Consider the following 13,795-nt stretch of genomic DNA (forward strand, 5'->3'; position numbering starts at 1 on the left):
GCGGAGACATAGAATATCTTTTAGAAGACTTCTCAGCTTAAGCAGCAAGCTCAAAAGTCCACACAAGTTTATAGAATTGCAAACACGGCACATGGCAAAATACATAAAGCACTGTGGAAAAGCATATTGCATTTTAAACAATAAGCTCAGAGTCCACAAAAAGTTACAGTATCTCAAACATGACTCATGGCAAAGTCACTTTGCAATCAGACAATTTGCTGAAGAGCAGAGAAGTTAAGTAGAATATTGTATAGAAACACATCTTATATCAAACAGTAGTAAAAAAAATTCTTCTCAGATAAATACAAATTCCCCAAGAATATCAGTCAACCTATATACAGGCCGGCTCCCAGTCGAGTCAACTCTACACAGGAACACACAGAAGCACAGTACCCACACAAGACACAGTCCAAACATGAAGACAAAGTCCACTCATGAAGGTAGAGTCAACATATGAAGGTAGAGTCCACACAGAAATACAAGGAAGGCCAATCTACCTGCAAGGACACAGTCCACTGGAAAGGCAAGGTACACACACAAAAGTTCAATCTACATACAAGGATTCAGTTTGGGTTGCACATACTGAAACAGCAGCACAGAGGCTGGATCCTGTCACTAAATCATCCTTCAATTCAATCATTCACACAGTACACTGGTTGTGACCAGCCAGTTCAAAACTCAGTTCTCAAAAGCAGCTGTGAGCAGCCAGGTTGGAGTCAGTCCCCTGAACTGAGGAGATTCTAAATCCCCATTTATATTTTTTTTCTCCCCCACAATACTGAGCGGTAGTGCCTATTTTTCCCCAGCATCCATATTGTGTGAGTAGGTGTACGACAAAATAAATGAACGATGAGTGCATAAATCTTCATTCATTCTCCACAACCAGGAAGAAAGGAAACACCCAAGTGGCCAGTGATAAGCAGTGCCCTTCTCATCAGAGGGCATCCCCTGTTTATGTTGGTCAACAAGGGCTTCCTGATAACAACCCAATCAAGGATCTCGCAGTTATCAAGATTCACCTAGTTCCAATCACTACACATGATATTTATTTTCTATTTTAGTTGCTATTAAAAATATGACACAATATTTTTGAAGCTTCCTCACCATTTCCTGCAATAAACAGTTGCCATACTTCAAAAAGCCTTCCTTCGATGAAAAGAATCTGGAGATTTTCTGATGTACTAAGTCTTTACCTTCTATCCATAATCCATACATAATTTTATAGTCATGAGTAATTTGTAGCAGTTGTAACATATAAGTTATGACAGTTTTCCAACTACCCTACATATGTGCAGGTTATTAATGTCGCTGTATTGCGGACTTAGAGGACTTCTCAATTTTAAACTAAGATACCAGTCTTTATAAGACTAAAAGGCTAAACTGGAAATGTGAATTAATTACCCACTGAAGGAGAAGTGAAAATCAAAGCAAAATACTGCAGATGCTGGAAATCTGATAAAAACAGAAAGTGGGGAGGGTAAAGCCCAGTAAGTCTTGCAGCATTGGTGGAGAGAGAAACAGAGTTAAAATTGTTTCTATTTTAAGTTGAGTCAGCATTTCATGTTAGTCTCCATATCCTGCCGCCATTTATATTGGTCATGCTAATTACTTTTTTGACTCTATAAAATAGGATTAGAATTGTTTTTGACAGCATGGACATATTAGGCTGAAGGGAATTTTTCTGTGCTCTAGACCTCTGTGACTCTAAACCAGGCATGACCTGGTAAGATGGGAATCCTAATAACGAAAATCTATAAATTGAAATAATTTAGAGGTAAGTTTTGAATATTTCAAATGATTGGGCTCTAGCTATTTCTTTTGGCAGCTTATTCCAAATTGTTGATACACCGTTTTAGAAATAAATGGTCTTTGTATTTTATATGGCTGTCTGTCTCCTGTGTTGTCAAAGCTGGACGACATCAGGTACTTGTTTCTGTCAATTCTGACCAGTCTATTTAATGTTTTATAGAACATAGACAGTCCACTTAACCCCTCCTTTGCTATAGTGATTCCCATTTCAATTTTCTTTATCAAGGATGCGACATTAATACATTTCCCAAACTGATTCACTTTGAACTATGTAGGACATCTTTGGATTGCTTCAATCTTATTCATATCCCTCATCATATAAGGATTCCAGACGCAATTTATATTTTCTAGGATTGGACAAACAAGTGTTTGGTAAGCTTTAACTTTGATTTTTTTTGTTTGAGAGAACCTTTGGAGTAGAAAAGTCCTATTCAATGTGAAAGGTACCATTATGCTGGTTATTTAAGAGTGACACGCTGCAATGAAAAGCTGTTACAAATGCTAGATGTTGTGCTCTTAACTGGATTTAATACATGCTTGGGGAGGGAATGTGTCTAATTACTACTGTATGAATGTAAATAATGGATGTTTGTTTTCCAGCAACAAGATGGGTATAAAACCAAGACTTTCACAAAGCCAAAGGTAAAATCTGCAATAGAACCCCAAGCAAGATGCTTTGTTTCCCAAAGAAGAGTTGTATAAATCTCCATTTGTAAAAATTATTGTATTTAAACGCTAATACAACAGGGTTTTCTGAAAATTATAAACAATGTTAATTTTTACTTCAGTAGACAATAGAATTAAAGCAGAATTCCAGTGAAAATTCAAAAGACTGTGCCTTCAATGCACTAGATTTTCAGAAACATGCTGCTTTCTTCGGTTCACAACCTACCTTGCTGAATGGTGGTTTGTAATGCAATGTCCCTGCATTCAGTACCTCCCCAGTCTTGGGGTCATAGATCATCTTCTCCATCAGCCAATATCCCATACCCATGACAAAAGAACCCTCAACTTGTCCAATATCAATGATAGGGTTCAAGCTGCAGGTAATAAAGAGAAGAAAAATGACAGCCGCCTCAAAAAACAGGTTACCAATTTAATTCTGGATGTAAGTTTGCTCGTTTTCAGATGTTTCATCACCGTATTAGGTTACATCATCAGTGAGCGTCTGGTGAAATGCTGGTGTTATGCCCCACTTTTTATTTATGTGTTTACGTGTCACTACATTAGACAAACAGGCAGAAAACTAGCCACCAGGATACATGAACATCAACTAGCCACAAAAAGATGCGCCCTCTCTCACTAATATTCTTACATACAGATGAGGAAGGACTCCACTTTGACTGGGACAACACTTCTATCCTAGGACAAGCCAAACAGAGACATGCATGAGAATTCCAGAAGCACGGCATTCCAACCTCAACTATATCAGCAAGCACATTGACTCAGACCCCAGATACCACCCTCTGAGAAAAAGAACAGGAAATGACATCAACACAGGGAATGACATCATCCACCCATGGAAACCTAAAGACATAAATAGAAAGCGGGACATATCATCAGTGCTTCACTAGATGCTCACTGACAATGTTCCTGATGAAGGGCTCTGGCCCGAAACGTCGAATTTCCTGTTCCTTGGATGCTGCCTAAGCTGCTATGCTTTAACCAGCAACATTTTCAGCTCTGATCTCCAGCATCTGCAGACCTCACTTTTTACTCACTGACAATGTTACCTAGTATGGTGACAAAATGTCTGAAAATGAACCTTCCAGTTCAGCGAGCAAACCTACATCCAGAACCTCAACCTGAGCTACAAATCTTCTCAAAACTCACTATTGATTTAGTTACATATCCTTACTGTTTGTGGCACCTTGCAACACATCATTCTGGCTGCAGTTCTTTCATCATGACATCGTAGGAAATAATCTTATTAGAAAGTAAGGTGAGTGGTACTTCTTAAAAGTTAACCTTTTCTGAATAACATTACTGCTGATGACAGTACTAATGTTACTGGCAACAGCTCAGAACATGATGAGCTGATTTGGGATACACTGTGTCCATGGATTTTATGTCTCCATCAATATCAGAATGGGGATGAGTAATGTGCTGGGAAATGATGGGCAGATATAATTCCAGGATTCCTAACCCTGTTCCCAATGTGTAGGACCTTTATGACTCTTGGATATGGGAACAGGTTGTAAGCAAACTTTGCCTTCCATTCTATGGGCCACAGTGAAAGAGCAGGTAATTTTTGACATCTTGAAACATTTATAATCGATAAAGTGGAGATATTGGAATACATCAACTGTACTAAGACTCATAAGCTGATGCCAGAATTGTATGCCTTTTCGTCAATCCTGACGGCTGGATCATAGACTTCCATTGGATTGGCTCATGCTTATGCACAAAGAGTTGAAGTGGTTTGCTTTGCAGCATAATTGACCAGGAGACTGTCCTTCTCTAACTGCCTGCCATCAACTATCTGAGAAGCATATACGTTGATAATTAACCTTGTGGCCATTGCAAGTGCACCTGCCATGGGCAACAAGTCCTGGCATGGGACTCGAAACTGGAGTTTCCAGCCCAAAGGTAGGGATACTGCCACTGCAGCACAAGACCTCATTATCAGCGGACGAGAGAATTTTCAATGTTACACCTATGTTCAACAAAAGACTGTAAAGACTATCCCCTCGGCTATAGACTAGGCAGTTAAATTTGGGTTAGTGGTGCTGGAAGAGCACAGCAGTTCAGGCAGCATCCGAGGAGCAGTAAAATAGATGTTTCGGGCAAAAGCCCTTCATCAGGAATAAAGGCAGAGAGCCTGAAGCGTGGAGAGATAAGCTAGAGGAGGGTAGGGGTGGGGAGAAAGTAGCATAGAGTACAATAGGTGAGTGGGGGAGGGGATGAAGGTGATAGGTCGGGGGCAGGGGGAGGGTGGAGTAGATAGGTGGAAAAGAAGATAGGCAGGTAGGACAAGTTATGGGGACAGTGCTGAGCTGGAAGTTTGGAACTAGGGTGAGGTGGGGGAAGGGGAAATGAGGAAACGTTGAAATCCACATTGATGCCCTGGGGTTGAAGTGTTCCGAGGCGGAAGATGTAGCCTTCTTCCTCCAGGCGTCGGGTGGTGAGGAAGCGGCGGTGAAGGAGGCCCAGGACCTCCATGTCCTCGGCAGAGTGGGAGGGGGAGTTGAAATGTTGGGCCACAGGATGGGGTGGTTGATTGGTGCGGGTGTCCCGGAGATGTTCCCTAAAGCGTTCTTCTAGGAGGCGTCCAGTCTGTCCACTGTAGAGGAGACCGCATAGAGAGCAACGGATACAATAAATTATATTAGTGGATGTGCAGTAAAACTTTGATGGATGTGGGCCAAGGGATGGGGTGGTCGATTGGTGCGGGTGTCCCGGAGATGTTCCCTAAAGCGTTCTGCTAGGAAGCGTCCAGTCTCCCCAATGTTTAGGGCCTTGGATGGAGGTGAGGGAGGAGGTGTGGGCGCAGGTTTTGCAGTTCCTGAGGTGGCAGGGGAAGGTGCCAGGATGGGAGGGTGGGTTGTAGGGGGGCGTGGACCTGACCAGGTAGTCACGGAGGGAACGGTCTTTGTGGAAGGTGGAAAGGAGTGGGGAGGAAAATATATCCCTGGTGGTGGGGTCTTTTTGGAGGTGGCAGAAATGTCGGCGGATGATTTGGTTTATGCAAAGGTTGGTAGGGTGGAAGGTTTTCTATCCTTGTTACGGTTAGAGAGGTGGGGTCTGAGGGCGGAGGTGCGGGATGTGGACAAGATGCATTGGAGGGCATCTTTAACCATGTGGGAAGAGAAATTGCAGTCTCTAAAGAAGGAGGCCATCTGGTGTGTTCTGTGCTGGAACTGGTCCTCCTGGGAGCAAATACAGCGGAGACAGAGGAATTGGGATGGCGTTTTTGCAAGAGGTAGGGTGGGAAGAGATGTAATCCAGGTAGCAGTGGGAGTCGGTGGGTTTGTAAAAAATGTCAGTGTCAAGTCGGTCGTCATTAATGGAGATGGAGAGGTCCAGGAAGGGGAGGGAGGTGTCAGAGATGGTCCAGGAAATTTAAGGTCAGGGTGGAATGTGTTGGTGAAGTTGATGAATTGCTCAACCTCCTCGCGGGAGCACGAGGTGGTGCCAATGCAGTCATCAATTTAGCGGAGGAAGAGGTGGGGAGTGGTGCCGGTGTAATTGCGGAAGATCAATTGTTCTATGTAGCCAACAAAGCGACAGGCATAGCTGGGGCCCATATGTGTGCCCATGACTACCCCTTTGGTCTGGAGGAAGTGGGAGGATTCAAAAGAGAAATTGTTAAGGATGAGGACCAGTTCGGCCAAACGAATGAGAGTGTCTGTGGAAGGGGACTGTTGGGGACATCGGGAGTGGAAAAAATGGAGGGCTTGGAGGCCCTGGTCATGGTGGATGGAGGTGTAGAGGGATTAGATATCCATGGTAAAGATGAGGCATTGGGGGCCGGGGAAGCGCAAGTCTTGGAGGACTTGGAGGGCGTGGGTGGTGTCTCGAACGTATGTGGGGAGTTCCTGGGGAGTGTCGAGGTAGGTAGAGATGAGTTCAGTGGGGCAGGAGCATGCTGAGACAATGGGTCGGCTGGGGTGGTCAGACTTGTGGATCTTGGGAAGGAGGTAGAACCAGGCAGTGCGGGGTTCCCGGACTATGAGGTTGGAAGCTGTGGGTGGGAGATCTCCTGAGGTGATGAGGTTCTGTATGGTCTGGAAGATGATGGTTGGGTGATGGGGGGTGGGGTCATGGTCGAGGGGGCGGTAAGAAGAGGTGTCCTCGAGTTGCCGTTTGGCTTCAGCGGTGTAGAGGTCAGTGCGCCAGACTACCAATGCACCCCCTTTATCTGCTGGCTTGATGGTGAGGTGGGGATTGGAACAGAGGGATTGGAGGGCTGCGCGTTGTGAGGGTGAGCAGTTGGAGTGGGGAGGGGGGTAGACAGGTTGAGGCAGTTAATATCCCATGGTAGTTGGAAATGAAGAGGTTGAGGGCAGGTAATAGGCCAGTTCAGGATGTCCAGGTGGATGCAGTGTGTTGGAGGTGGGCGAGAGGGTCCTCGGAGGGTGGGCAGGAGTCCTGATTGTGAAAGTAAGCTCGGAGGCGGAGGTGGCGGAAGAAGTGTTTGACATCACAGCGTGTATTAAATTCATTGATGCGTGGACGGAGAGGGATGAAGGTGAGTCCTTTGCTAAGGACCGATCGTTCGTCCTCAGTGAGGGAAAGGTCTGGAGGGATGGTGAAAACTTGGCAGGGCTGGGAGCTGGGATCTGGTGTGGGTGTGGAGCTGAGAGTGGGGGCAGAGCCTTAACTGGAGTGGGTGTGATGGTGGGGGGAATGAGGGTGGAGTCATGAGCAGGGGTGGTGTTCCCCTCAGGGTTCTGGGGGCCGGGAATGGTGACAGTGGGATCTGTCGGAGGCGTGTCAGCAGAATGCAGGTGAGTGGCTGTGGGAGCGGAAGTGGTGGCAGACACGGCAGTCGGGGTGGCGGAAGCCACTGAGCGTGTGACATCAACAATGATGTGAAGGGCGGAAGTGATGTCATGTGTGATGCATGAGGAATTGTGAGGGGCGGAAGTGTTGTGGGAGTGGCCATGATGGGGCCAGAAGTGGCATCATAAATCTGTGTGGGGGTGGCAGCTGCACCAGCCACATGGCTAATGGTGTCCGAGCAGGTCCAGAGGCCGGGGGAATCTTCTGAAATGTTTGAGGAGTGTTGGTTATGGAGGTGGGTAGAAAGAAGTTTTTGATGTTTGAGATGGAGTTGAAATACTGTTTGTTGAGAGTATGAATTCTCCTGAGGATATAGTACAGAGTGGGTCCTTTGCAATTCTGAGAGAGTGTGGCCTTCAGCTGAGGCAGGGGTGACTGTAGAGAGGTTAGGTACCGGCGCATTGCTGCAAGTGTGGAGCAGAGGATCTTGAAGGAGAACTGTTGCTGGTGTTTTTGAATCTGTAGTCTGTACTGTTGCTCATGTTTGGTATAAAGGTGATCCGGAGTCCGTGTGGGATGAGTTGGTTACGGAGGCAGACACTGAGGAAGCAAATGTGGCTGTGGTAGTGAGTTTGTTTCAGGACATAGTTGAAGAGCTTCAGGGCAGAGGAAATAACCTGGGTGTTGCAATGGGAGAGGGACTCCCTGAGATTCTTGTAGAGAGAGGAGGAAAACTTCTTCAAGGCAGGCATCCTTGCAAGAGTATTCCCAATAGGGCTAAAATCAATGAGGTAAAAACAATGACTGTAGATGCTGGATACCAGATTCTGGATTAGTGGTGCTGGAAGAGCACAGCAGTTCAGGCAGCATCTGAGGAGCAGTAAGATCGACGTTTTGGGCAAAAGCCCTTCATCAGGAATAAAGGCAGAGAAACTGAAGCATGGAGAGATAAGCTAGAGGAGGGTGGGGGTGGGGAGAGAGTAGGATAGAGTACAATAGGTGAGTTGGGGTGATGAAGGTGATAGGTCAGGGGCGGGGGGAGGGTGGAGTAGATAGGTGGAAAAGAAGATAGGCAAATAGGAAAGGTCATGGGGACAGTGCTGAGCTGGAAGTTTGGAACTAGGGTGAGATGGGCGAAGGGGAAATGAGGGAACTGTTGAAGTCCACATTGATGCCCTGGGTTTGAAGTGTTCTGAGGCGGAAGATGAGGCGTTCTTCCTCCAGGCGTCTGGTGGTGAGTGAGCGGCGGTGAAGGAGGCCCAGGACCTCCATGTCCTCGGCAGAGGGGGAGGGGGAGTTGAAATGTTGGGCCACAGGGCGGTGTGGTTGATTGGTGCAGGTGTCCCAGAGATGTTCCCTGAAGCGCTCTGCTAGGAGGAGTCCAGTCTCATTAACTTTGGGAGTGCGAATGAGGCAAAAAAAAAATAATTCAAGACAAATGGACAAATGTTGATTAGTAAGTAAAGCCAGCACCAATTTGCTAAAAGAAAATTGTGTTTAATTAAATTGTTTGAGCTTGTTGGGTTGACGAGGATAATACTTTTGATGCAGTTTACATGAAATTTCAAAAAAGGGCTTTTGGTAAAGTGTTGCACAACAGACCTGTGAGACCAATGGCGTGGAAGGCACAGCCACAAAATTGGCTGAGTCACAGTAAACAGAAAGTATTGACTAATTCTTGTTTTTTTTGGACTGGAGGAAGGTTTACAGTGGAGTATCCCAGGGATCAGTGATCGAAGCCCTTGCGCTTTCTAAAATATACTGCTGAGCTACACTTTATTGTACAGGGCACAACTGATGTTTTAATAACCTTGGTTGAATTATATTTTCAATAAGTCTCCTATTTCGAGGAATGTCTAAATGGAAAATCACAACCATTGATTTCCACAACCGTATGTAGCTGACATTGTAATGCAAAATACTAACATTGTACTCCTGTATTACTTTGGAAGCAGTGGAAGGATCGACTAGCAAATTCCTGGCTCCTAATTTCCATATGGAAAATGTGAAAATCAGACCCTCAAGGAGAGGATTGCTCAGGGTGCTTGATTGGCAGGAGGGGCAAAGGAAAGTGAAAGAGGGGAAGCTGAAGGAAGATGTTGCGAGGATTGGAGAGAGAAGGCTGTAAAATGAATCTTTAGGAAGTAAGTACCTTTCACCGCAGTCAAAGAGCATGTCCACTTGATTAATCTGGTTCTCGCCAGTCAGGACGTCAAGTTCAGCCTCTGCCACAGTCACTCCATATGAATGATATTGAGGGACACCGATGTGGCTTGGCTCACAAGACACCCTGCACAAATGAATTACAGTGTGATTAATGATTGTACTTCATTTTTTTCAAAAAATATACTGCACAGTGGATGTTTTGATAATTATATGTACAATGATTTAAAAAAATACAATAAATAGTCATGCTTTTGATATTAAAAATGGGAAAATATATTAACCCACCATTGAAGAAAAGGAGACAAAGGGTAGAATCTAATAAAGGTTTTACCCATGTTTTTTACACTTTTAACAAGCAGTGTGGTGAATTTCTCCCCGGGCAATGGCAAATAGCCAATCGATTGACATTCACACTTGTTGATGAAGGCCTTTCCAGATGAAGGCCTTTTGCCTGAAACATCAATTTTTCTGCTCCTCGGATGCTGCCTGACCTGCTGTGCTTTTCCAGTACCACACTCTTGACCTAAACACTTGCCGACAGCTCAACTCACCTCTTTCCAACCTCTACAAACAAACTAGCTGTTGGGAAAACCTCTCACAGAATCCAGACAAAATGGGTAGATGGAGATGCATGCATGTCTCTCATGTGATGACTGGGAGTTGTGAAGTGTGTGAGGTTCATGATAGGGACAATTAGGAAACAGTGGGTGATGTTTAATGTTTGAGCAGCATGTTAATGCTGAGGCTGAAAGCAGTGACAGAGCACCACTCATTTTCATATCAGTTATGAAACACATGCAAAATACAGAGGAACCTCAATTATCTGGCATTCAATTATTCGAATTTTGGATTATCCAAACAAAGTCGCAAGGTCTCGATGCACGGCTAAACTATGTTATCTGGCATTTGATTCAATTAACTAAACAAAATTCTCCCTGCCTGTGGCCTTTGGATAATCGAGGTTTCCACATAATGGACAGGATAAGTGAACCTCATCTGAGGGATGGGCCGTATCTGTAGGCAGTCACTGGATATTATGGGTAAGAACATTGGGCATGAACACATGATATGTTGGTGATACAGATATGTGGGGAGCCTAGAGCCTGGCCATTCTGTAACACTGACCCTCTTCGAGTGCTGCACGGCCAAAGTGACATCACAATGGGGAAAGTAATGTTCTTGCGCACAAAACCACCTGAACAGCTAGGAATCTGAAGGAGGGGAGGGCACTGGGGTCAGAGTGAACCAACGCCATGCCAACGCATTGCCACTTCTGCTTTTACATGATATAATTAGTGTAAATCGTAGACCTACAGCCATTTTGCATGCCCAAGGAGTGATGCCACAGGGTGCAACGGCCACCTAAGCCTTATACAGAGACATGACAACCACAAAGGTGAAAAACAAACATTTTGATATAAAACAAACTATTTCCATTGCATCATCAGCTCTGGCCTCCACATGCCCGCAGTATAATTTCCTTGTCCTCTCCTTCCCTTTGTGCTACAGTAAGCTATCCTATTCTGCAGGTGGGGTGGAGGAAGCCTGCTCTGTTGTGGAGCTCACTAATCTTGGAAATTTGCTCAGGTGAACCCAGAGGTATTTGTGTCTGAACAGGACGCATATGCCGAAAGTCTTCTTGGCAGAGTCTTGGCCTGATATTCCAAGGATTGGAGAGGCAGAGTGGAGGCAGAGATCTCAGTCACCTCCGCAGTGCTCTGATTGGAAACTGTCAAGGTGCATGTGTCCACTGGCTGGACACCTCTTAGCACACCCCATATCTTTGCAAGATTAAGGCAGCCTGGATTGGGGTAAAGACTCCTCATCTCACTGTCGCCTTGCCTTGGTCCTGAAGACCAAGGAATAAGGTGATGGAGTAGATGTGTTTGTGACTCTCCAGCATCCCCATGAGGGAGCTGGGCCTATCTCTCCATGGCAACCACCAACTGAGCAATGACCACAAGTGTGCCACAGGACTGGCTGTGTCACTCTATATTTTCTACATGAGAGACAGTACACGTCTGTCATTGCTGTTCCTCCCTTTCAATACAAATAAAGTCTCCTGCAATCCTCCAAGTGCCAGTAGCACAGGGTGATTCTCCCTCTGCGTAACTGTTGGTGTAACGACTGCACCGACATTTCAGGATCATAGTTCAGCCTTGACGATGCTTCCTCCAGATCCCTACCTCTTCCATCAGGCAGAATATACAAAAGCTTAAACATGCCTACTGACAGATTCAAGAACAGCTTCTTCCCCACTGTTATTAGACTTATGAATGGACCTCGCAAATTCTAAATTTAACGTTGATTTCATTCTTTGTGCACCTTCCCTGCAGCTGTAACATTGCATTCTTTGCTTTGTACTACTACCCTAAAGCACTTTGTATGGTATGATCTGCCTGCACTGCACAGAAAATGAAACTGTGCCAAGGTACATGTGAAAATAATAAACCAAATCAAACATCATGGCCATTGTGTCACTGCTGGGAATGCAAGGTGCAAGTCACATTAACACCACCTCAGTGTGGCTGCTGCTAGGTTAAAATATATACCTGCAGTAGCTTAAATAATCTCTCAAAAAGATAATTTTTGGTGATACTTTTACATTATATTCAATGATTATTTCCAAACAGAACACCAATCAATAACTCAAAAAATTTTCAATTCATAACTATCTAGTCAGGAGGCAATTCCTTTTCTACTAGATTTATCAGCTTCGGAAGGACAGACAGGGAGGTAAGGGAGCTGGTGTAGCTCTGATATTCAAGGATGGCATCAGAGAGGTGCTGAGAGATGATAAAGGTTCTACGGAGAATAAAGTTGAATCCATTTGGGTGGAAATTAGAAATTCTAAGAAGAAAAAGTCACTGATAGGCATAGTCTATAAGTCACCAAATCATAACATCACATTGGGGAGCGTAATGAATGAATAAATAAATAATGCCTGTAAAAATAGGATAGCAATTATCATGGAGGATTTTCATCTACACATCTATGGGTCAAACCAGCTCAGTCAGGGTAGTCTTGAAGAGGGGTTCATTGAGTTTATCCATGATAGCTTTCTTGAACAGTATGGAATGGAACTGATGAGGGAACAAGCTATGTGGCATGGTGGCTTAGTGGTTAGCACTGTTGCCTCACAGCACCAGAGTCCCAGGTTTGATTCCAGCCTTGGGTGACTGTCTGTGTGGAGTTTGCACATTTTCCTTGTGTCTGCGTGGGTTTCCTCCAGGTGCTCCAATTTCCTCCCACAGTCCAAAGATGTGCAGATCAGGTGAATTGGCCATGTTAAATTGCCCATAGTTTTTGAAGCTAATAAGATATTTGTATCATCAATAGTCACAGGTGAGATGCCGGAAGACTGAAGGTTGGCAAATGTGCTGCCACTGTTTAAAAAGGGTGGTAAGGTTAAGCCAGGGAAATGTAGACCAGTGAGCCTGATGTTGGTGGTGGGTAAGTTGTTGGAGGGAATCCTGAGGGACAGGATGTACATGTATTTGGAAAAGCAAGGACTGATTAGGGATAGTCAACATGGCTTTGTGCATGGGAAATCATATCTCACAAACTTGAATGAGTTTTTTGAAGAAGTAACAAAGAGGATTGATGATGGTAGAGCGGGAGATGTGATCTATATGGACGTAAGGCGTTCGACAAGGTTCCCCATGGGAGATTGGTTAGCAAGGTCAGATCTCATGGAATACAGGGACAACTAGCCATTTGGATACAGAACTGGCTCAAAGGTAGAAGACAGAGGGTGGTGGTGGAGGGTTGTTTTTCAGACTGGAGACCTGTGACCAGTGGAGTGCCAGAAGGATCGGTGCTGGGTCCTCTACTTTCGTCATTTATATAAATGATTTGGATGTGAGCATAAGAGGTACAGTTAGTAAGTTTGCAGATGACACCAAAATTGGAGGTGTAGTGGACAGTAAAGTAGGTTACCTCAGATTATAACAGGATCTTGACCAGATGGCCAATGGGCTGATACATGGCAGATGGAGTTTAATTCAGATAAATTGGTTAGGCAACTGTTGGAATGTTGCTTGCAATTCTGGTCTCCTTCCTATCGGAAAGATGTTGCGAAACTTGAAAGGGTTCAGAAAAGATTTACAAGAATGTTGCCAGGGTAGGAGTATTTGAGCTGTAGGGAGAGGCTGAACAGGCTGGGGCTGTTTTCCCTGGACTGTCGGAGGCTGAGGGGTGACCTTATAGAGGTTTACAAAATTATGAGGGGCATGGATAGGATAAATGGGTGAGTCCAGAGCTAGAAGGCATAGGTTTAGGGTGAGGGGGGGGAAAAAAATAAAAGAGACCTAAGGGGCAACGTTTTCATGCAAAGGGTGGTACATGTATGGAATGAGCTGCCAGAGGAAGTGGT

The 13,795-nt window shown here is 44.9% G+C and overlaps 1 protein-coding gene across 3 annotated transcripts in view; it reads right to left on the minus strand.

Annotated features, from left to right (window-relative positions):
• The window catches only part of LOC132822947 (xanthine dehydrogenase-like), a 142,888-nt gene that overhangs the window by 11,897 nt on the left and 117,196 nt on the right, over positions 1 to 13,795 (minus strand). For all 3 annotated transcript variants that reach the window (XM_060836402.1, XM_060836384.1, XM_060836394.1), the window contains 2 exons: positions 9,407 to 9,544; positions 2,702 to 2,849 (listed from right to left, as the gene is read on the minus strand). In XM_060836402.1, the coding sequence (XP_060692385.1) occupies positions 2,702 to 2,849; positions 9,407 to 9,544 (286 nt within the window). The remainder of the gene's footprint in view (positions 1 to 2,701; positions 2,850 to 9,406; positions 9,545 to 13,795) is intronic.

Source organism: Hemiscyllium ocellatum, chromosome 2 (assembly GCF_020745735.1).
Source record: "Hemiscyllium ocellatum isolate sHemOce1 chromosome 2, sHemOce1.pat.X.cur, whole genome shotgun sequence".
Classification (NCBI taxonomy): Eukaryota; Metazoa; Chordata; class Chondrichthyes; order Orectolobiformes; family Hemiscylliidae; genus Hemiscyllium; species Hemiscyllium ocellatum.